The sequence below is a fragment of the Heterodontus francisci genome, chromosome 18, assembly GCF_036365525.1.
Source record: "Heterodontus francisci isolate sHetFra1 chromosome 18, sHetFra1.hap1, whole genome shotgun sequence".
Taxonomy (NCBI): Eukaryota; Metazoa; Chordata; class Chondrichthyes; order Heterodontiformes; family Heterodontidae; genus Heterodontus; species Heterodontus francisci.
Window position 1 is genome coordinate 12,493,709 of NC_090388.1, and position 20,771 is coordinate 12,514,479.

The 20,771-nt window shown below is 42.3% G+C and overlaps 1 protein-coding gene across 1 annotated transcript in view; it reads left to right on the plus strand.

The window, feature by feature from the left end:
• Nucleotides 1–814: 814 nt before the first annotated feature.
• Nucleotides 815–20,771, plus strand: part of LOC137379793 (decorin-like) — an 83,163-nt gene continuing 63,206 nt past the window's right edge. Inside the window, exons 1-2 of the mRNA XM_068051174.1 lie at nucleotides 815–1,055; nucleotides 17,815–18,027. Coding sequence (XP_067907275.1) covers nucleotides 17,844–18,027 — 184 coding nt within the window. The 5' untranslated portion in view covers nucleotides 815–1,055; nucleotides 17,815–17,843. The remainder of the gene's footprint in view (nucleotides 1,056–17,814; nucleotides 18,028–20,771) is intronic.

Consider the following 20,771-nt stretch of genomic DNA (forward strand, 5'->3'; position numbering starts at 1 on the left):
CAAGTCTATCTCCCTCAAGTGTCCATCCAACTTCTGCTTGAAGTCATTAATCGTCTCCGCTTCCACCACCCTTGTGGGCAAAGAGTTCCAGATCAGAACCACCCACTGCATAAAAAAAGTGCTTCCTCATATTCGCCCTGCATCTCTTGCCCAAAACTTTCAAACTGTGTCCCCTAGCCCTTGTACCATTAATTAAAGGGAACCGTTTTTCCTTGTCTAACTTATCTAATTATTTATTTCTCTAATTATTATCTATTTATGAGGGGGAAACAAGTGCTGGTCCATGCACTTTAGTGAAAGTACAGCTGTTAAATGAGGCCTATTCTGGTGCAAAAGCACTTTGAAGCCCAAATTAACGCCAGGCTTCTTATAATTCTAAAAATGGCCAGGCATCTTCTGTCAACTAAATGGCAGGTCTCCCAAAAAGCATTTATTTAAAAAAACTCACACACTTACATTTTACTGAGTGCTGTGAGAGATTCTGAGAGAACCCTTCACTTCTATTGAGCAAATTCTTCACCTTCAATGCTGTCATTCCCCCAAATAAATCATTTTCAATTGATGCCAATTATTATTATTTCTTTTTAGAAATTATAGCTATTTTCAAAATCATGGAAAGAACTATTAATGCAGTTTATTTTCTCAAACACGGCCGATGACATGTTTGATAAATTACACGTTCAGACTTAGTGGGTGTGTGGCTGAACATATATGTCGGTTCACGAGCAAAGGAACACAAGCCAAACTGAGGATGAAATCCAACAAAAGGCTAATAAAGTGATCTTGGCTCCGATACAAGGGATATATCATTACCATATGATTAGGAGTTGCCGGTATGTGTGTGTGTGTCAGTTAAAGTTCTCTGCAGTTAATGGGACCAAGTCTAGAGGCTTGCTAAGAGGAGCAGGAGGTTTTTTTTAAAACCAGCTGTATCCCTCCAGCGAACAGGAACACTCCCTCCCCCTTGCACACCTGTACTCCTCTCCCCAGGCTGTGCAAACTCACCCTCAGAACATCTCAGAAATATACAGGGACGGATCTTAGCAACTGAAAAGGTATGGCTCGCGTCCAAAATTGATCAATTCAATCTTGCTGCAAAAAGTTCTTTTGATTGTGATTTTTTTTTGAACTGAAAGTTGGTAGCCTCTGTGAATTTGAGTGACTTGTTCGCATTTTTTTTTTTTTACCTCGACAGATTGCATGCGCTGAATGAGGTACTTACCCCCCAACAACAAGGTGTGCTTGGCTGTAAAATAAATTGAGAGCTTTTTTGTTTCCCTTTCAGCATGATTTATTTCTAACTTACTTGCATTTATCGTGTAGAACGGGTCTGGGTTTTTTTTTCACATGCAGTGATGTAATGCAACCTAAATGAAATGTTTTATCCACTCGCTGGGTTTTAACGGCTGTGAGGGTAACTGTGCATTGTTGAATTTGTCTCTTTAAAATATGAACACATGAAGGGTGCATATAGTAAAACTGGCCTTGTAGCTCTTTGCTGGTAGCACTCCTGGGGTCTAGTCAAATAAAACTGCTTTGTGAAAGTAAGTTGATCAGAGTGTGTAAGTACTGCGGAATACTGGCTTGCTGTACTGTTTGATCATTACTGTGCAATTTTACTCATAGAATTCTAAAGAGTGAGCAATCACATGGTACAAAGTGCTAATTTAATAAGAACGTTCACAAAGTATTTGAGTGCAGTGTTGTTTGATGCTCAGCAGTTCCATCATTGTGATTTTCTTTCACAAATGTTTTTTGGACCTGTATTACTGAAAGGATTTTTTCCCCCTCTTCCTAGCAAGTGTAAGTGTGTTAGAATTGTGTCCAAATCCATTCATAAAATCAAGACAAAATGTGTTAATGCAGTGAAGCACATATTGGCTTGACTGTCGTCTGGTGATGCCATGTTCCCATAGATAATGTCCAACTGTTCCCTTTTGCATTGGATGGAAGTGGTGTTTTTGTGGAGAAAATAAGCTCCTAGAGCTGGCACAAGGATAATTACAGTCATTTTAGGATCCTTACTTTAACTTCTTGTTCAGTTGTACTAGAAAACTAGTGTTTAGACTCTGAAGAGGGTGGTTGATTGGAATTGTGACAAGGTGACACAAAGGATGCCCCATCTGATTTTTCTCTTGTAAGAGGTATAAATGAATTCCTCTATAAACTCATTTCCATTTCCCTTTTTGCCCTGGTCTGTTGTGTAGTACATGAACTGGAGCGAGAAGGTGTGCCGATGACTTGGCCCAGGGTCAGCAGCATGGTTGTGATGGGGTGTGCGATCATAGGTGGGAATTCATTTGCCTATTGGTGTCAGCTGTGGCTCAGTGGGCCACTCTCTTGCCTCTGAATTAGAAGGTTGTGGGGGGTGGGGTGTGGTGGGGGGGGGGGGTCATTTTAGCTGCAGTGCTGAGGGAGTGCTGCACTGCCACAGGTGCAGTCTTCTGGATGAGGCATTAAACAGACACCTTGCTGCCCTTTCAGGTGGACAAAAAAGATCCCATTGCACTATATTGAAGAAGTGCAGTGTAGCTCTTGCTGATGTCCTGGCCAATATTTATCCCTCCATTATAGAATGATATGGCACAGCAGGAGGCCATTCAGACCAATGCTTTACTTTATGCCTATGCCTGCTCTTTCAAAGAGCCATCCAGTTAGTGCCACTTCCCTGCTCTTTCCCAGTAGCCCAGCAAATATTTCCCCTTTCTGTAAATGTCCAATTCCCTTTTGAAAGTTACTATTGAATCCGCTTCCACCACCCTTTCAGGCAGCGCATTTCCAGATCACAACAACCTGCTGCGGAAAGTTTTTCTTCCTCGTGTTGCCTCTGGTTCTTTTGCCAACCACCTTAAATCTGTGTCAACAGTTCCTTCTTATTTACTCTGTCAAAACCCTTCAGTATTTTTAACACCGCTATCAAATCTCCCCTTAACCTTTTCTGCTCTATGAAGATCAACCCCAGCTTCTCCAGTTTCTTCATGCAACTGAATTCCTTCATCCCTGGGACCATTCGAGTAAATCTCATTTGCATCCTCACCAAGGCCTTGACATCCTTCCTAAAGTGTGGTGCCTAGAATTAGACACAATACTGCAGCCTACCAAGTGCTTTATAAAGATGTGGCATAATTTTCTTACTTTATGCCTCTATTTATAAATCTAAGGATTCCATACGCCTTTTAACAGCCTTCTTAGCTTGTTATACCATCTTCAAAGACTTGTGCATCGATACCAAAATGGATTTTTTCACACTTCTTTGTGTTAAATTTCAGCTACCATGTTTCTGCCTATTTCACCACTCTGTCCCTATCTCCCTGAAGTATGTCACTATCCGCCTCATTGTTTACTACATTTCTGAGTTTTGTGTCATCTGCAAACTTTGAAATTATGCCCCTTACATCCAAGTCCAGGTCATTATATAGATATAAAAAAGAGCAGTGGGTCCTAATACCAAGCCTTGTGGAACCCCACTGCACATTTCCAAAAAGTCTGAAAAACCACTACTCTGTACTTTCTGTACTTTAGCCAATTTTGTATCCACACTGCCACTGGGCTTCAGTGTTAGTAACAAGTCTATTATGTGGTACTTCAACAAATTTTGAAAGTCCATATACACAACATCAACCGCACTATCCTTATCAACCTTCTCTGTTACTTCATTAAAGAACTCAATCAAGTTAGTCAAACATGATTTGCCTTTAACAAATCCATGCTCTTTCATTTATTAGCCCATAATTTTCCAAGTGCCACTTAATTTTGTCCCAGATTAATGTCTCCAAATGTTTTCCTACCATCAACATCCACTGACTGCCCTGGTTTATCCTTCTCTTTTTTTTGAACAGGGGTGTGACATTTTCATCAATGTTATTTTTAAAAAAAATTATCATGGTCATTATAACATTGCTGTCTGTGGGAGCTTGCTGTGCATAAATTCACTGCCGCATTACCTTCATTACAACAGTGACTTCACTTCAAAAAAGTACTTCATTGGTTGTAAAATGGTTTGGGACGTCCTAAGATTGTAAAAGGCACTATATAAATGCAAATTGTTTCTTTTATTATTCCATATGATGTGCACTGGTACTCAATGACCTGTAGCAGCCTGACCCACTATTTCCTTATTCTAACTGATGCACAGCCATACTGAACTATGCTAATAGAATCAGCCAGCATAAGGAAGTACATTCACCCCCTGAAATACACAGTGTGAAGACATGTTCAGCAAATAATTAACTTTTATTTTGATTGGTTGTCAATTATTGGTCGCCAACAGGTAAGTTGCCCATATCCGGGAGGAAGATGAATTTAACTTGAATGACCTGCTTGTTTCCATTCCTCCCTGGTATCGTCTACCATTTTATCTTACAAAATGGGCACTGATAGTGTTCCCAGTAAAACATCAGTCTCTTCTTTGATTCTATAATGTCACCAACTTGGCAGGAGATATACACATGAAGCACTCATGCACTTAAGGGAGGAAAGGTTGATCCCACCTTTAGACACTGAGGTTTTAAAATCCTCACCACTATTTTTGGCTTTATATTAATGAGAGGGAACATAAATGCTAATTGCTTCTGGGTGCTTTTGCCCTGTGGCACTTCATTGGCCTTAACTGGTAGAAATCTGCATGGATGATCCATCTCGGCCTCCTCCTGAGGTCCCCAGCATCACAGATGCCAGTCTTCAGCCAATTCGATTCACTCCACATGATATCAAGAAACGACTTAAAGTGCTGGATACAACAACGGCAATGAGCCCTGACAACATTCCAGCAATAGTACTGAAGACTTGCTCCAGAACTTGCCACACCCCTAGCAAAGCTGTTCCAGTGCAGCAACACTGGTATCTACCCGGCAATGTGGAAAATTGCCCAGGTATGTCCTGTCCACAAAAAGCAGGACAAATCCCATCTGGCCAATTACGGCCCTATCAGTCTACATTGATCACCAGCAAAGTGATGGAAGGGGTCATTGTCAGTGCTATCAAGCGGCACTTGCTTAGCAATAACCTGCTTACCGATGCTCAGTTTGGGTTCCGCCAGGGCCACTCAGCTCCTGACCTCATTACAGCCTTGGTCCTGCTGCTGCTGCTGCTTGTAGTTACTCCTACCAGGAGATCTGCTATCATGCCATGTCACGCTCGTCTATCTTGCACCAACCTCACGCATCCACTATAGCTCGTATGCAACTGCTCTGTGATGTCCATCATCCAACTACATCTAGGTAGACCCCTCTTTCTGCTGCCCTCCACTTTGCCCTCTAGAAAAGATATCTGTAGGTTTCGGACAAACATGGATAAAAGAGCTGAATTCAAGAGGTAAGGTTAGAGTGACGGTCCTCGACATCAAGGCAGCATTTGACTGAGTATGGCATCAAGGAGCCCGAGCAAAATTGAAGTCAATGGGAATCAGGGGTAAAATTCTCCACTAGTTGGAGTCATACCTAGTACAAAGGACGATGGTTGTGGTTGTTGGAGGTCAATCATCTCAGTCCCAGGACTTCACTGCAGGAGTTCCTCAGGACAGTGTCCTAGGCCCAACCACCTTCAGCTGCTTCATCAATGACCTTCCCTCCATCATAAAGTCAGAATTGAGGATGTTCACTGATGATTGCATAATGTCCAGTATCATATGCGATCTCAGATACTGAAACAGTCCATGTCCACATGCAGCAAAATCTGGACAACACCAGGCTTGAGCTGAGAAGTGACAAGTAACATTTGCACCACAGGTAATGACCATCTCCAACATGAGAGAATCTAACCATCCCCCACCATCAACATCCTGGGGGTTACCATGAACCAGAAACTGAATTGGACCAGCCATATAAATACTGTGGCTACAAGAGCAGGTCAGGAGCTGGGAATTCTGTGGCGAGTAATGCAGCTCCAGACTTCCCAAAGCCTGTCCATAGTCAGGAGTGTGATGGAATACTCTCCACTTGCCTGGATGGGTGCAGCTCCAGCAACACTCAAGAAGCTCGACACCATCCAGGACAAAGCAGCCCTGATCGGCACCCCATTCACTCTCTTTACCACCGATGCAAAGTGGCAGCAGTGTGCACCATCTACAAGATGCACTGCAGCAAGTCACCAAGACTTGTTCGACAGCACTTTCCAAACCCACGACTCCAACACCTAGAAGGACAAGGGCAGCAGATGCATGAAAACACCACCATCTGCAAGTTCCCACCCAAGTCACACATAACCTTTAATCGGAACTATATCGTCCTTCCTTCACTGTCGCTGGGTCAAAATTCTGGAACTCCCTTCCGAACAGCACTGTGGGTATACCTACCCCACATGGACTGCAATGGTTCAAGGAGGCAGATCACTACTGCCTTAAGGGCAGTTAGGGATGGGCAATAAATGCTGGCTTTGCCAGCAAAAGAATTTTTAAAAATCAGCAATAATGCTTCTTCTTGGGCAGTTTATCATGCACTTAACTGATCGAGGATATTAATCCACTTTCAGAGTGGGAAACAATAAGAAAATGAACAAATTTACCAATTTATCTGTCCCAATTCACAGACATGGTCCTCCTGAATTGTTAAAGACTGGTTTATAATTGCATGGGCACTTAAAGCTAAATTATTTTTTTTAATAATTAACCTTTGAATTCTGAAATCGGAAACAAAGAATAAATTATGATTTCAATTTTAAAAATGGGTTGCTTGTGCAAAGGTGCTCAAAGTTCTAATTACATTTTTTAAAAATGTGTTCTGACCTCTTTCTACCTAACATAGAATTTATAGCGCAAAAACAGGCCATTCAGCCTAAACTATTCACTTCAGTTACTCCATGTGGTAGTGAATTCCACATTCTAATCACTCTGGGTAAGGAAATTTATCCTGAATTCCCTATTGGATGTATTGGTGACAATCTTATATTTATGGCCCCTAGTTTTGGTCTCCCCCACAATGATTTCTTTAACTATCCACACCTCAAGCTTTCAATTTCCTGTGTGAGAGAATTAGGGGGAAGATTCCTTATTTTTGCTGTTTATCGGTTTATATTGTTCCTGAGTCCAATGCTGCTCAGCTAAAATGCTGGTGAATGCAGTCCATTGACTGTTTAGCAGCCTGATGCCAGTTAGTTGGTTGGACGGATGCTTAGTCACATGTGGTCCCTTTTCTTAAAGTTACGAATGCTGGCTGGACATATTCCTAGAGGTATCATCACATGACCTCTTACCTCCAACTGCCCTGGCCCCAATTCCTGCCATTGGTTGCCCAACATGCTCAACATCACCATGCTCCGCCTTCCCACGGCTAATTGGAAAACGCACAGACTCTTCATTACCTGATTGGATGATTCTTGACTGTCAGTCAACCAGCAATTTTTATCCGAGGTCCAATAATTTTATAACTAGTAAACAAAAGACTTCAAAGAAAATTAAACAATCTGTGTTTTTTTTGATGTCCCTCTGATTTTCCTCCCTGGTTTTCCTCGCAGCAGTGTCCTGGCAATGAATCTTTAATTCCTGGAGACTCCTGGGCTATCCTGGAGGGTTGCATCCCTACCTGTACTTGATCACATGGTGCTCCCACCACGATTAACACTGAACTGGTTAATGAACCAGCAAATGAAACAAAAGTCAGGTTGAATAGACACTCTGCCAAAGAGCCTAGCCCCACTGTTGAAGCACATCCAGCTAAATAGATGAGTGAAATCCCAACTGGTTGTTTTAAGTTTCCCCACTCAACAAGTAGATATTTCAAAGATTGTTGCAGATTTTGTACCTCTTTAAACGATTGAAAACAACAAACTGTATTTACATATAGCACCTTTAATATAGTAAAACATCCTAAGGCACTACATAGGAGTGTTATCAAACACAATTTGATACCAAACCACGAGATATTAGGACAGGTGATCAAAAGCTTGGTCACAACAGTAGGTCTTAAGGAGTGTCTTAAAGGAGGAGAGAGAGGTAGAGAGGCGGAGAGGTTTAGGGAGGGAATTCCAGAGCTTGGGGCCCAGGCAGCTGAAGGCACGCCGCCCATGGTGAAGTGATTAAAATTGGGGATGCTCAAGAGGCTGGAATTGGAGGAGCACAGATATCTCAGAAGGTTGGATTAGGTTACAGAGCTAGTGAGGGGGCAAGTCCATGGAGGGATTTGAAAACAGGGAAAGTGCACAGCAGGGTAATGTCTTGGCATTCTGCCAATATTAACAACTCTTGCGACTGCTGTTCTCATTGCTGAACTGCAGTAAAAATCCCCATATGTTCAATAATATGGGAAATAGACAATGCAAACACAGTGAGGTGCTTTCACTTAAAACTGATGCTGTCATTTTGTTGTACTTCCAGTTAAATCCAGAGTCAAGACTACAACTGGAGGAGAGAATCTGACTGAGCTGCTTTAGGAAGTCGCTTTAGGCCCTTAACCCTGTCTAGGTTAGCATTGGTACAAAACTTAGACCACTTCACAGCTGAGCTGAACTTGTGGTATTTTACAACAACAACAATTTATATTTATATAGCGCCTTTAATGTAATAGAACAATCCAAGGCGCTTCACAGGAGCAGTATAAAACAAAGTATGACACCGAGCTTCAAAAGGAAATAATAGATGACCAAAAACTTGGTCAAAGAGGTAGGTTTTAAGGAGTGTCTTAAAGGAGGAAAGCGAAGTGGAGAGGCGGAGAGGTGTAGGGAGGGTATTGCAGAGTTTGGGACCTAGGTAACTGGAAGTGCAGCCATCAGTGGTGGAGCGATTAAAATCGGGGATGCTCAAAAGGCCACAATTAGAGGAGTGCTGATATCTTGGAGGGCTGTGGGGCTGGAGGAGGTTACAGAGATAGGGAGGGGTGAGGCCATGGAGGGATTTGAAAACAAGGATGAGAATCGTTAAATCAAAATGTTGCTTGATTGGGAGCCAGTGTAGGTCAGTGAGCACAGGGGTGATAGGGGAATGGGACTTGAAGAGAGTTAAGACACGGGCAGCAGAGTTTTGGATGACCTCAAGTTTACGAAGAATAGAATGTGGGAGATCAGCCATTATTATACATATTACACCCTAAATAACCAACATGTTCCCATTGCCTGGCAAGATCCCAAGTGAAAGAGTGGGATGGACATCAAGAAAACTTTAGAAACAAGTTCTTGGCTCAAATCTAATAAAATAGCCAAGTTTATCACCCAGACTGGCAGCTACTAAAGGCATGAGCAATGATAACTGTGCTGCAGCAGTTCCATTCTTTAAGTTTATCAGGAGCCAATCTGGAGGACATGGTGTTTTCCAACTGCCGATGATTGGAGGATAAATAATGATTTTACTGAGCCAACATTTACTAGCAGTGCAGATTCCGGTTCCCGAGGTCAGAAATCACTAAAAGCTAGAGAACAAGTACAAAACAAAAGTCAAAAGTGTAATGGAGTGTTCCTTCATCTCCCGGGGGCTGAAATGCAAAGGCATGGATGTTATTTCACAGTTGTACAAAGCTCTAGTTAGACCCCTTTTAGAATACCATATTCAATTTTGGGCACCTCACCTCAGGAAAGATGTATTGGCCTTGGGGGCAGAAGGGGGGTGGGGGGAGTGCAGATTCACCAGAATGATATAGACTAAAAGGGTTAAATTATGAGGACAGGTTAGGAAAATAGGATGAGAGGAAGCCATTCAGCCCCTTGAGCCTGTTCTGCCATGCAGTGAGATCATGGTTGATCTGCTGCATAGGCTGCATAGACTAGGCTTGTATTCTCCTGAGTATTGCAGATTAAAAGGCTATCTAATTGAGGTGTTTAAGATGATTAAAGGAGTTGATAGAGTAAATTGAGAGAAACTATTTCCTCTGGTAGACGAATCCAGAACAAGAGGACATAACCTTAAAATAAGAGCTGGGCTGGTCAGGGGAGATGTCAGGAAGAACTTCTTCACACAAAGGTTAAGGGAAATCTCTCCCAAAAAGCAATTGAAAAATTTAAAACTCACATTGATGGATTTTTGTTGGGCTTCAAGTGTTATAAAACCAAGGCAGGTAGATGGAGTTAACACAGAGTTCAGTCATAATCTAATTGAATGGCGGAAAGGCTTGAGGGGCTGAATGGCCTCCTCCTGTTCCTATGCAGGAGCCCTTTAATGTCAATGAATCTCTCATCCAATGCACACTCTTTACTCTTAAACTGCATTTAACTAGGGTCTATTCATAAACATAGGTCACAATTGAATTAAATAGTGACTAGCACAACTTAACTTTGAATATTAATCTCTGATTGACAGGCAACTTTCATATCAAAATGTATCAAAAATGCAGGCTAGAAAGTAAGCATTAAACTATCTGTTAGTCATTTCATAATCATGCCTTTCTTACTCTGTAATGTGTATTAAAATTAAATTGAAGGACATTCTTTAATGCTTCAGTATTTTTGTGACACAATCCATGTTTTTATGGAGGATGAGATTTGAGACATAGAGAATAATCAGCTAGTGCCCAATCTGTCCATGTTTATAATGTGAGAATTCTTCTCTTGTGACTTGTTAATACAATGCACTGATGGGATGAATTCAGCACATGTCATCTGGCAATTACAGTATATACTCGCAAATAAGGCAACGTCTAAATTCAAGGCAAAGGTTCCATTAATCCTGCAGAAGATGAGGGTCAGCGTTGCAAGATTGCTCTCGCCTTTATGTCAGCTAGTGGCCTCATTACAACCTTTCATTCCTGTCTTCTGTTACTCTGCTCATTCAACAATGTTAACCTCCGTCCTATGGAAGATTCTAGTATTTTTTAGGTTGAAATTTTGGGGGCTGTCTCATATGTGATTAAATATATATTTAAAATATGTAATTAGATCATTAGTGGATCAATGTCAAGCAATATATTAACGGAGTTAAATGAATTCATTGCATTTAAATAGCAACTCCCCTCTCCTGAACCTCACTGCTGAGTTCAACACTCTTGACCCCGCATGCAACCTTTCACGTCATCTCCAATTGTAAGTCAGGAGTGGGAGTTTGCACTGCAGTCTAGAGTCAGGAGGAGAAGTTGCTACTGAAGTATTGCAGTCAAGTGAAAGTTCACAGCTGACAGTAAGAACTGATGGGAACACACTGGAATTGTTATTGCTGGGTCCACCATCTTTGAAGCCATCACTTTGGCGGGAGAGAACCCAAAGTACATATGGAAATTGATGGGCAGGAAAAGACCAGCTGGTCCATTAAGCCTGCCCCATACTGGTGATGATTGGAGCATCAAGTCTAGGCACTTCCTACCCCTGTCCCCTGGTCCTGCATCCTAGTCCCACATTCGCCCCCCCCCCCCCCCCCCCCGCCAACACAAACCCCAGCTATATCATCTCCTGCTAGAGACAAAAAAAGAGAGCCAGAGAAAAACCCGGGGCCAAGAAGAAAAAAACTTCTGGAACATTTCACACCCCCTAAGGTGATTGAAAACCAGATCAGGTGATCATCCGGACTGTCAGTTTGTTATATGATTACTCAGTAGGATTCAACTTCCTCAAAAGACAACCCTCACACATTTTTAGCTTCAAATAAGGACATAAATTTCTAAGACCTGAGATTCCACAGGGGCTTCTGATGGGCCCCGGACATAATTCAGGCCTTTAGTGCCATTTCTCGAGAAGCTTATGATGATCCACCATCGCGGTTAGGCTGAGAGATAACGGCAGAACAACCCCACCTCCCCCCCCCCCCACACCCCCCCACAATGAATTTCAGAGCCCATTTCTATTACAATAGCACGTAAGCAGAAGCTCATATAACACTGAGAAACATTCTAAAAGATGACATTTCGTACACAATATTTAACACTTGCAGAAATATTTCCTCCAAATTTATATAAAACAATTCAAACAGATTTTCATTTTGCCTCCGTAGGTTGCTTCATTTCTTTACTGTGTTCGCCCTCAATGTATCCCGCGGGGTGGGGGTGCAAGCCAGGACAGCTGGATTTTAAACAGATGTTCGGAGCCAAGAGAATGGTAGAAATAAGAGCCAGAGAGTCTGGTGGAGCATTAGTAAAGGAAGGATGAGGTGGAGCTCAGTCACAGACTTGGCATGTAGGATTTTCATGGATCTGACAAGCAATTTGTCATATCTTAAGAATTAAGCAGAAAAACAGAGCATAGAATAACATAAAAGTACCAGCGTTTGAATATGGTGTATTTTCACTTCCATCTAACTTTGTTCATGTTAGTACTCCTAACTCCTAGACTCCTAGCAGATTTGGAGGACTGAAATTTAATGCCTAATGTTTGTAATTTGAGCCTCCTTATCCATGCTGTTTGTTTATTTTATCCATTTTCCTTTGTCCCCTTCCTCTGATACATCATGCTCCAGCTGCAATTTTGAATGCTTATGGACATATTTATAGATACACTAGCTGGCTGCATGCTAGGGCAATCCGTAACCAAACCCACCGTCCTGCTCTCTCTCCATAGCACCCTGTTGCTAAAGGTGCAGTCAGTGATACTTCTTCAGCAAGCAGGATGCAGCTCCTACCAATTATCTTAAGTTGAAGGACTAAGAGTTAGCAAAATTTACCCAACCATCAGGGGAGTTCATGTGTCTGTTTAAAAAATGCCTACTCTGACGGGGATGTTATAAACTCCCTGGCACTGTTGGGTAACAGCAAATGCAGAAAAGAAAGAAAGAAATTTCCTTCCTTTCGCGCCTTTCACAATCTCATGATGACCCAAGCGCTTTACAGCCAATGAAGTACTTTTGAAGTGTAGTCACTGTTGTAACTTGAACATTATCTAACTATGACCAGTTTGTATTTAATCATTAGTGCCGAATTATGTACGTTAGTTCTCTATTTAGTACAGGAACTGAAAAGCATTGAGTAAAAGTGTAATAAATCCACATGCAGCGTGTTGTGTTTTGGAATGGTGGTGGAAGCAGATTCAATAGTAAATTTCAAAAGGGAATTGGATATACACATGAAAGGGAAAGAATTAACAGATTAACAGGGCAGGGGTATGGGACTGATAAAATAGCTCTTTCAAAGACCTGGCACAGGCGTAATGTGCCAAATGGCCTCCTGCTGTAAGACTTGATGATTCTGGTTTTTACCAGCCCTTTGGAGACAGGCTGGGAGGTGGGAGGGCTGGTAATATGGTGGGGGAAGATGTTGGGAAGGCAGCCCAACAATTAACAGCGGCAGGAACCTCAGCGGCGCGGCCGTCCAGTGGGCGGCCAATTGAGCCACTTAAGTGATCAATTAAGAGCCACTTCCTGCCCCGCCGGCATTTTGTCCGTGTTGGGAGGGCCTGCCACTGCGTGGGGAACTGTCAGGTAAACCCTGGCAGCCTCCCAGCGGGTTCCTGGAGGTGGAGTGGCCTCCTGCATGGCTATCCAGTGGCAATTGACCTGCTGTGTCTAAGGTGCTGTCCACATCCACACCCCCTTTCCCCAATCACCAGGGATGCCTGTCTGTCCCTGGGTTGATGCAAAAGAAATTTACCTGGTCTTCGAGGGTACCTTCACATGGAGGCAACCTCTTCCTCATCTTGCAGCTTCATTGTTGAAAAAAATCAGCCCTCTATGTCTGATTTGATTCACATATTGTAAAATCCTTTATCTGCATTACTTATTCAAGATTCCACCCCCCCCCCCCCCCCCCATCAAAAGACATCCAAACTCTTCAGAATCCTTGCTATGTAACAATCTTTGTTATAAAAAAACTGTCATTTGTTGTCAACCTTTACATGTTACAGGTTAATTTTTTTTTACAGTTTGCTCGCTGCAGTATGTCTGCTACAATAAATGCAAACCATTTTGTAAGGGTGAAATTTGCTTTGTATGTAGTATGGAAAATATCTTATTAATCTTTATATTTCAAATATTCAGTCAGCTGAGCCTGGTTCCACATCAGCTGTGGCTCAGTGAGTAGCTCTCTCACCTTGGACACAGCAGATTGTAGGTTTAATATCCGCTCCGGAGACTTGAACACAAAATCTAGGCTGATGCTTCTGGCACAGTGCTGAGGGAATGCTGCCCTGTCAGAGGAGCCATGTTTTCAGATTAAATGTACAACTGAGGTCCCCCTGCTCTCTGGGATGATTGTAAAAGATCCCATGTCACTCTTTGAGGAATATTTATCCCTCAATGGATGACTAAAAACAGATTATCTGGTCATCTCTGTTGGTGGGAGCTTGCTGTGTGCAAACTGGTTGCCATATTTCCCAACGTTACAACATTGACTGTACTTTAAAAATGTTTCATTGGTTGTAAAATGCTTTGGGATGTCCTGAGATTAAAAGACTTGCATTACAAATGAAGTCTTTCATTCTACAGTGAAAATGTAGCTTCATGGATGTGTGCCTATTTGCACTACTTGCATTTTGATAATAAGTCATTTGTCTATTGATTAGATATAAAAATCAGAGCTTTTACTATTGGCTGCTAGAACATTCTTTTTGAATATTTTATTATTACATGTAGAGGTGCAATAGTATAATGGTTATGTTACTGGACAACTAATCCAGAGATAAAACCGCAAAAAGCTGGAAATACACGGCAGGTCTGGCAACATCTATGGAGAAAGAAACAGAGTTAACGTTTCAGGTCGATGACCTTTCTTCAAGACAGTTCTGACAAAAGGTCATGAATCTGAAACGGTAACTCTGTTTCTCTCTCTCCACAGATGCTGCCAGACCGGCTGAGTATTTCCAGCACTTTCTGTTTTTAATTCAGATTTACAGCATCTGCAGTACTTTGCTTTTGTAGTAATCCAGAGGCCCGGACTAATAATTCAGAGACATGTTCAAGTCACAACAGGGCAATTGATGAATTTAATTCAAATAATTAATTAAATAAATCTGCAATAAAAACCTAGTAGCTGTAACAGTGACCATGAAACTACCAGATTGTCGTAAAAACCCATCTGGTTCACTAATGCCCTTTAGAGAAAGGAATCTGCTGCCCTTACCTGGTCTGGACTACATGTGATTCCAGACCCACAACAACGTGGTTCATTCTTAACTGCCCTCTGAAATAGCCTAGCAAGACATTCAGTTGTATTTTGTGAAGGTGGTTCACCATCATTTTCCACAGGATGGTTAAGGATGGCCAATAAATGCTGGCCTTGCCAGCAACACCACATCCAATTAATTTTTTTAATTAATTCTTCGGATATGAGTGTAACTGGTGAGGCCACCATTTATTGCCCATCCCTAATTGCCCTTGAGAAGGTGGTGAGCCGTCTCTTTGAACTGCTGTTAGGGATAGAGTTCCAGGATTTTGACCCAGTGACAGTAAAGGAATGGCAATATAATTCCAAGTCAGGATAGTGTGTGGCTTGGAGGGGAACTTACAAGTGGTGATGTTCCCATACATCTGCTGCTCCTGTCTTTGTAGGTGTGGAAGTCACGGGTTTGGAAGGTGCTGTTGAAGGAGGCTTGTCGAGTTGCTGCAGTGCATCTTGTAGATGGTACACACTGCTGCCACTGTGCACCGGAGGTGGAGGGAGTGAATATTTAAAGTGGTGGATGGGGTGCCAATCAAGCGGGCTGCTTTGTCTTGGATAGTGTCAAGCTTCTCGAGTGTTGTTGGAGCTGCACCCATCCAGGCAAGTGGAGAGTATTCAATCACACTCCTGACTTGTGCCTTGTAGATGGTGGACTGGCTTTTGGGAGGTGAGTTACTCGCTACAGGATTCCTAGCCTCTGACCTGCTCTTGTAGCCACGGTATTTATATTTCTGATCCAGTTAAGTTTCTGGTCTTAATTTAAATTCAGAGAACAATGCAACAATACCAGCTATTTAAAATCCTCTTAAGGATGCCATCCAACATGTTTGATCAAGCTCTTGCACACTTTCACTCACTACCATATCCCAAAACATACAGCAAAAACCCAGCAACAAATTTAGTGTTTACAATACAAAAGCAAAATACTGCAGATGCTGAAAATCTGAAACAGTCTGATGAAAGATCATTGACCTGAAACATTAACTCTGTTTTTCTCTGTACAGATGCTGCCGGACCTGCTGAGTATTTCCAGCATTTTCTGTTTTTGTTATGACTTATTCAGCTCAAAAGAAACGGCCAGCCATGGGAGTGAGGCCGTGGCTAACTGTGGAATTCTTTATGTTATTAAGCAACATTTACTTGAATGTAACGGAGAGTTGCTGTGTGCTAACAGGGTGGTAGCTTGACCTGCTCCAGTTTTAGAATAATACACCAGACTAATGACTATTTGACGAGACATAATTATGATTAGGAGATCTGAATGAAGGTGCTGAAATAGATACTCACTAATTCAGTGATGTTTTCCAATGTTATACTTTCTTCCTAAGTATATGTCCGATTCCACAAACATCTTTTTCGAAATAACTTTTCTTCTGGGTTAATCAGCATGCTAAAAGAATTATGCCAGTTCACTTGAGACAGTAACTAGATACTTTTCCCATTATTATATTTGGAACACATTGTTATTACCATTGAAGGAAAGTATTCCCATCTATAAACAGGATGCAAGAGATGTCTGAAAGGGATTATGTTATTAAGAGCAATTGAGTTATTGTGATGTGTCCTGTGACAAATACCCCAATTTGCGTCTTCTGCCCTCACTAACCTTTAAGGGGAGATTGTCTGCTCTGGTGCTCGAATGTAGACCTACATCCATCAGGTGCACATATTGGATGGAGATCATGAGCTGGAAATATGCAGTTTTCCCATTTGCCCTCCTCTTGGACTTGGTCCTATGTAAAGAGGCAGCAACGTGGAAGATTCTCCCTATAATATTAAATAGTGGTGTGCTGTAAAGTGCCAGCGGGTCCAATTTTCTCCACCTGCTGGTTGCCAGAGCAGATCTATAGCTGGGTTGATGTACAGTTAACAGGAATGAATCAGCAGGCCATGGGTTCAAGTCCCACCCCATAGACCCGAGGACAAAGTCTAGGCCAGCACTCCAGAGAAGTACTGAGGAAATGTTGCACTGTCGGAGCTGCCATCTTTCGGATGAGTAGTTAAACTGAGGTCATTTTGCTCTCTCTGGTGGATGTAAGAAATCCCATTGCAGTCTTCAAAGAAGAGTGGGGTGTTCTGGCCTATATTTAACCTTCAATCAACATCACTAAAAAAAACAGATTTTCAGTTGTTATCTTGTTTGTGGGAGTTTGCTGGTGCACAAATTAGTAGCCATGTTTCCTACATTACAACAGTGACTGCACTTCACAAAAGTACTTAATTGGCTATAAAGCATTTTAGGACAACCTGAGGTTGCGAAAGGTGCTATACAAGTGCAAGTTCTTTCTTTCACTCAGCTCTGCTCACCAGGACTGGCTGAAAGTTTTGAACAAGTGTGCAAATGAGCAAAGTGGATTGGAGTGTTAGCTGACCGCAGAGCCGGGAGTTATAGTAAGCAGCTGGTCTTTAAAACGCAACACATGGTCAAGCTGACAGAAGCAGAAGCCCATCATTTTGAAGGCCACAACATATCAAACTCCACTTACTGCTGAGGGGAGCAACTGACTGGGACTGGAGCGGAAGATGTCTCCATTGACAGATCTCAAAAGTTTGACTGATTTCACTGTCACCACAACCCACCCCCCAACTCCCCAAAAGCTCTCCTGCAATTTTTGCTGTGCTGAATTACGCTGTCTCAACCTTTGAGTGACAGGATACATGAGTTACATAAGGTAACATTTAAGGAGAAGCTAGATAACTGCACGAGGGAAAAAGGAATAGAAGGATGTGTTGATGGAATTAGGTGAAGTAGGGTGAAAGGAGGCTCGTGTGAAGCATAAACACTGGCATGAACCAGTAGGGCCGAATGGTCTCTTTCTGTGCTGTATATTCGTTGTAATTCCATGTGTCATAACCACCGTGTTCTTTTGTTTTCTCCTAGGTTAAGTCACTGTGTTACTTGTGCCAACCATGCTTGTGATCGTATCGCTGGCATTCCTGGTGGCAGCATCCTGGGCCAAGCCATTTCATCAGACACAGTTCCTCGAATTTATGCTGGAGGATGAAGGATCTGCTTTTCTCCCTGATGATGAAATGCCCATGTGCCCATTTGGTTGCCAGTGCCACCGGCAAGTGGTGCAGTGCTCTGACTTAGGTAAGGCATGTTATCTCAAACTGCTTCAATTATGGGATTGCTCTTTCCCATTGGAAGGTGTTATCTTCACGTTGAATAAATCATGTAAAATTCTCATCCTTGTTTTCATATTGTTCCATTTTCTCACCCTTCCCTATCTCTATAACCTCCTTCAGCCTTCCAACCCTGTGAAATTTCTGCGCTCACCTTATTCTGGCCTATTGTGCATCTCCGATTTTAATTGCCCTACCATTGGTGGCCATGCCTTCAGCTGCCTAGGCCCTAATTCACTCTCTAAACTTCTCCATCCGCTTGTCCTTTAAGACTCTTCTTAAAACCTACCTCTTTGATCAAGTTTTTGGTCACCCGTTCTAATGTCTCCTTATGTAGTTCAGTTTTACTTAACAGTCTTGTGAAGCTCCTTGGGATGCTTTACGACCTTTTTATTCTCGCAGGTTGTTTTTGTTCAAAATGATGAACGGTTCTGGTAGACTAAATAAGGAGAAACTTGGAACTATATCACCGTTCCTTCACTGTCGCTATGTCAAAATCCTCGAACTCCCTTCCTAACAGCACTGTGGGGTACCTACACACCAAGGACTGCAGCAGTTCAAGAAGGCAGCTCACCACTACCTTCTCAAGGGCAATAAGGGATGGGCAATATGCCCACATCCCATGAATGAATAAAAAAAGGGACATATTTTTAAGGTAATTGGCAAAAGAAACAGTGGAGAAATGAGGAGAATTATTTTAATTATTTTTAACGCAGCGGGTTGTTCTGACCTGGAATGCACTACCTGAAAGGGTGGCAGCAGATTGTAGCATAAATTGCAAAAGGAAATTGGATTTATACTTGAAAAGGAAACAATTACAGGGCTATGGGGTCGAGCAGGGGGCGTGGAACTAATTGGGCAGCTCTTTCAAAGAGCCAGCACAGGCATGATGGGCTGAATGGCCTCCTCTGAGCTGTATGATTGTATGGTTCAATGATAATCCTGACCAATAAATATAGCATTATGAAAATGCTCAATAGAGTCCTATTATATCTGATGGTGAATGGTAAATCTGGGATATGTGGCTTCATGAGATCTATTGTAATTCTCAATTTCCCCTTCCTCAGTTTGACATCTCTTTTCCATATGCCAAACTGTGATGTGCTTTGGGCCTTTTTTTTAACCAAAAAGATGGTTTTTAAATCCATGTGTCCCTGCTCTACCCAAAGAATGGCATGGATCCTATAGGCTTCATGGCATAATTAAAATGGAATAGCTTTCAGAAGATACCCAGAGTAGTTATAATGTTGGACTTTAATTATTCCAATATCGACCGGAATAGTAATAGTGTAAAGGACAGAGAGGGGGAAGAGTTTCTGAAGTCTGTTCAGGAGAATTTTCTAGATTCAGTATGTTTCCGGACCAACGAGAAAGGAAGCATTGCTGGAGCTGGTTCTGGAAAACGAGGTTGGTCATATGGATCAAGTGTCTGTCAGGGAACATTCGGGGAACAGTGATCATAGCATCATAAAGTTTAAGTTAGCTTTGGAAAAGGACAAGCAGCCATCCATAGTAAAAATAATTAATTGTGGAGGGCTAATTTCAGTGGGGTGAGAATGGATCTGGCCCAGGTAAGTTGGAATCAATGATTGGCATGCAAAACTGTAATGGAACAATGAGCTTACTTTAAAGAGGAGAGGGTTCGGGTACAGTCGAGATACATTCCCATGAGGAGGAAAGGTAGAACAAACAATGACAGAGATAGAGAGTAAGATGAAGCAGAAAAAGGGTGTGTATGACAGATGTCAGTTTGATTATACAAGAGAACCAGGCTGAATACAGAAAGTTCAGCGGGGAAGTGAAAAACAAAATAAGAGAAGCAAAGAGAGAGTATGGGAAGAGACTCGCAGCTAACATAAAAGGGAATCAAAAGTCTTCTATAGGCATATAAATAGTAAAAGGAGGAGTTGGCTGACTAGGGATCATAAAGGGGATTTACGTATATAGGCAGAGGGCAGAGATGAGGTATTAAGTGAGTATTTTGTATCTATCTTTACCAAGGAAGAAGATGCTGCCAAAGTCATAGTGAAAAAGGAGGTAGTTGAGACACTGGATGGGCTAAGAATTGATAGAGGAGGCATGAGAAAGACTGACTGTACTTAAAAGTTGATATATCACCAGGACCAGATCGGATGCATCCAAGGATACTGAGGGAAGTAAGGGTGGAAATTGCAGAGGCACTGGTCATAATCTTCCAATCCTCCTTAGATACAGGGGTGGTTCCAGAGGACTGTAGAATTGCAAACGTTACACCCTTGTTCAAAAAGGTGTATAAGGATAAGGGCGGCACAGTGGCGCAGTGGTTAGCACTGCAGCCTCACAGCTCCAGTGACACAGGTTCGATTCTGGATACTGCCTGTGCGGAGTTTGCAAGTTCTCCCTGTGACCGTGTGGGTTTTCGCCGGGTGCTCTGGTTTCCTCCCACAGCTAAAGACCTGCAGGTTGTTCGGTAAATTGGCCATTATAAATTGCCCCTAGTGTAGGTAGGTGGTAGGGAATATGGGATTACTGTAGGGTTAGTATAAATGGGTGGTTGTTGGTTGGCACAGACTCAGTGGGCTGAAGGGCCTGTTTCAGTGCTGTATCTCTATGACTATGATAAGCCCAGCAACCACAGACCAGTCAGTATAACCTCAGTGGTGGGAAAGCTTTTAGAAAGAAAAGCTGGGACACAATCAACAGACGCTTAGACAAATGTGGATTAATCACAGA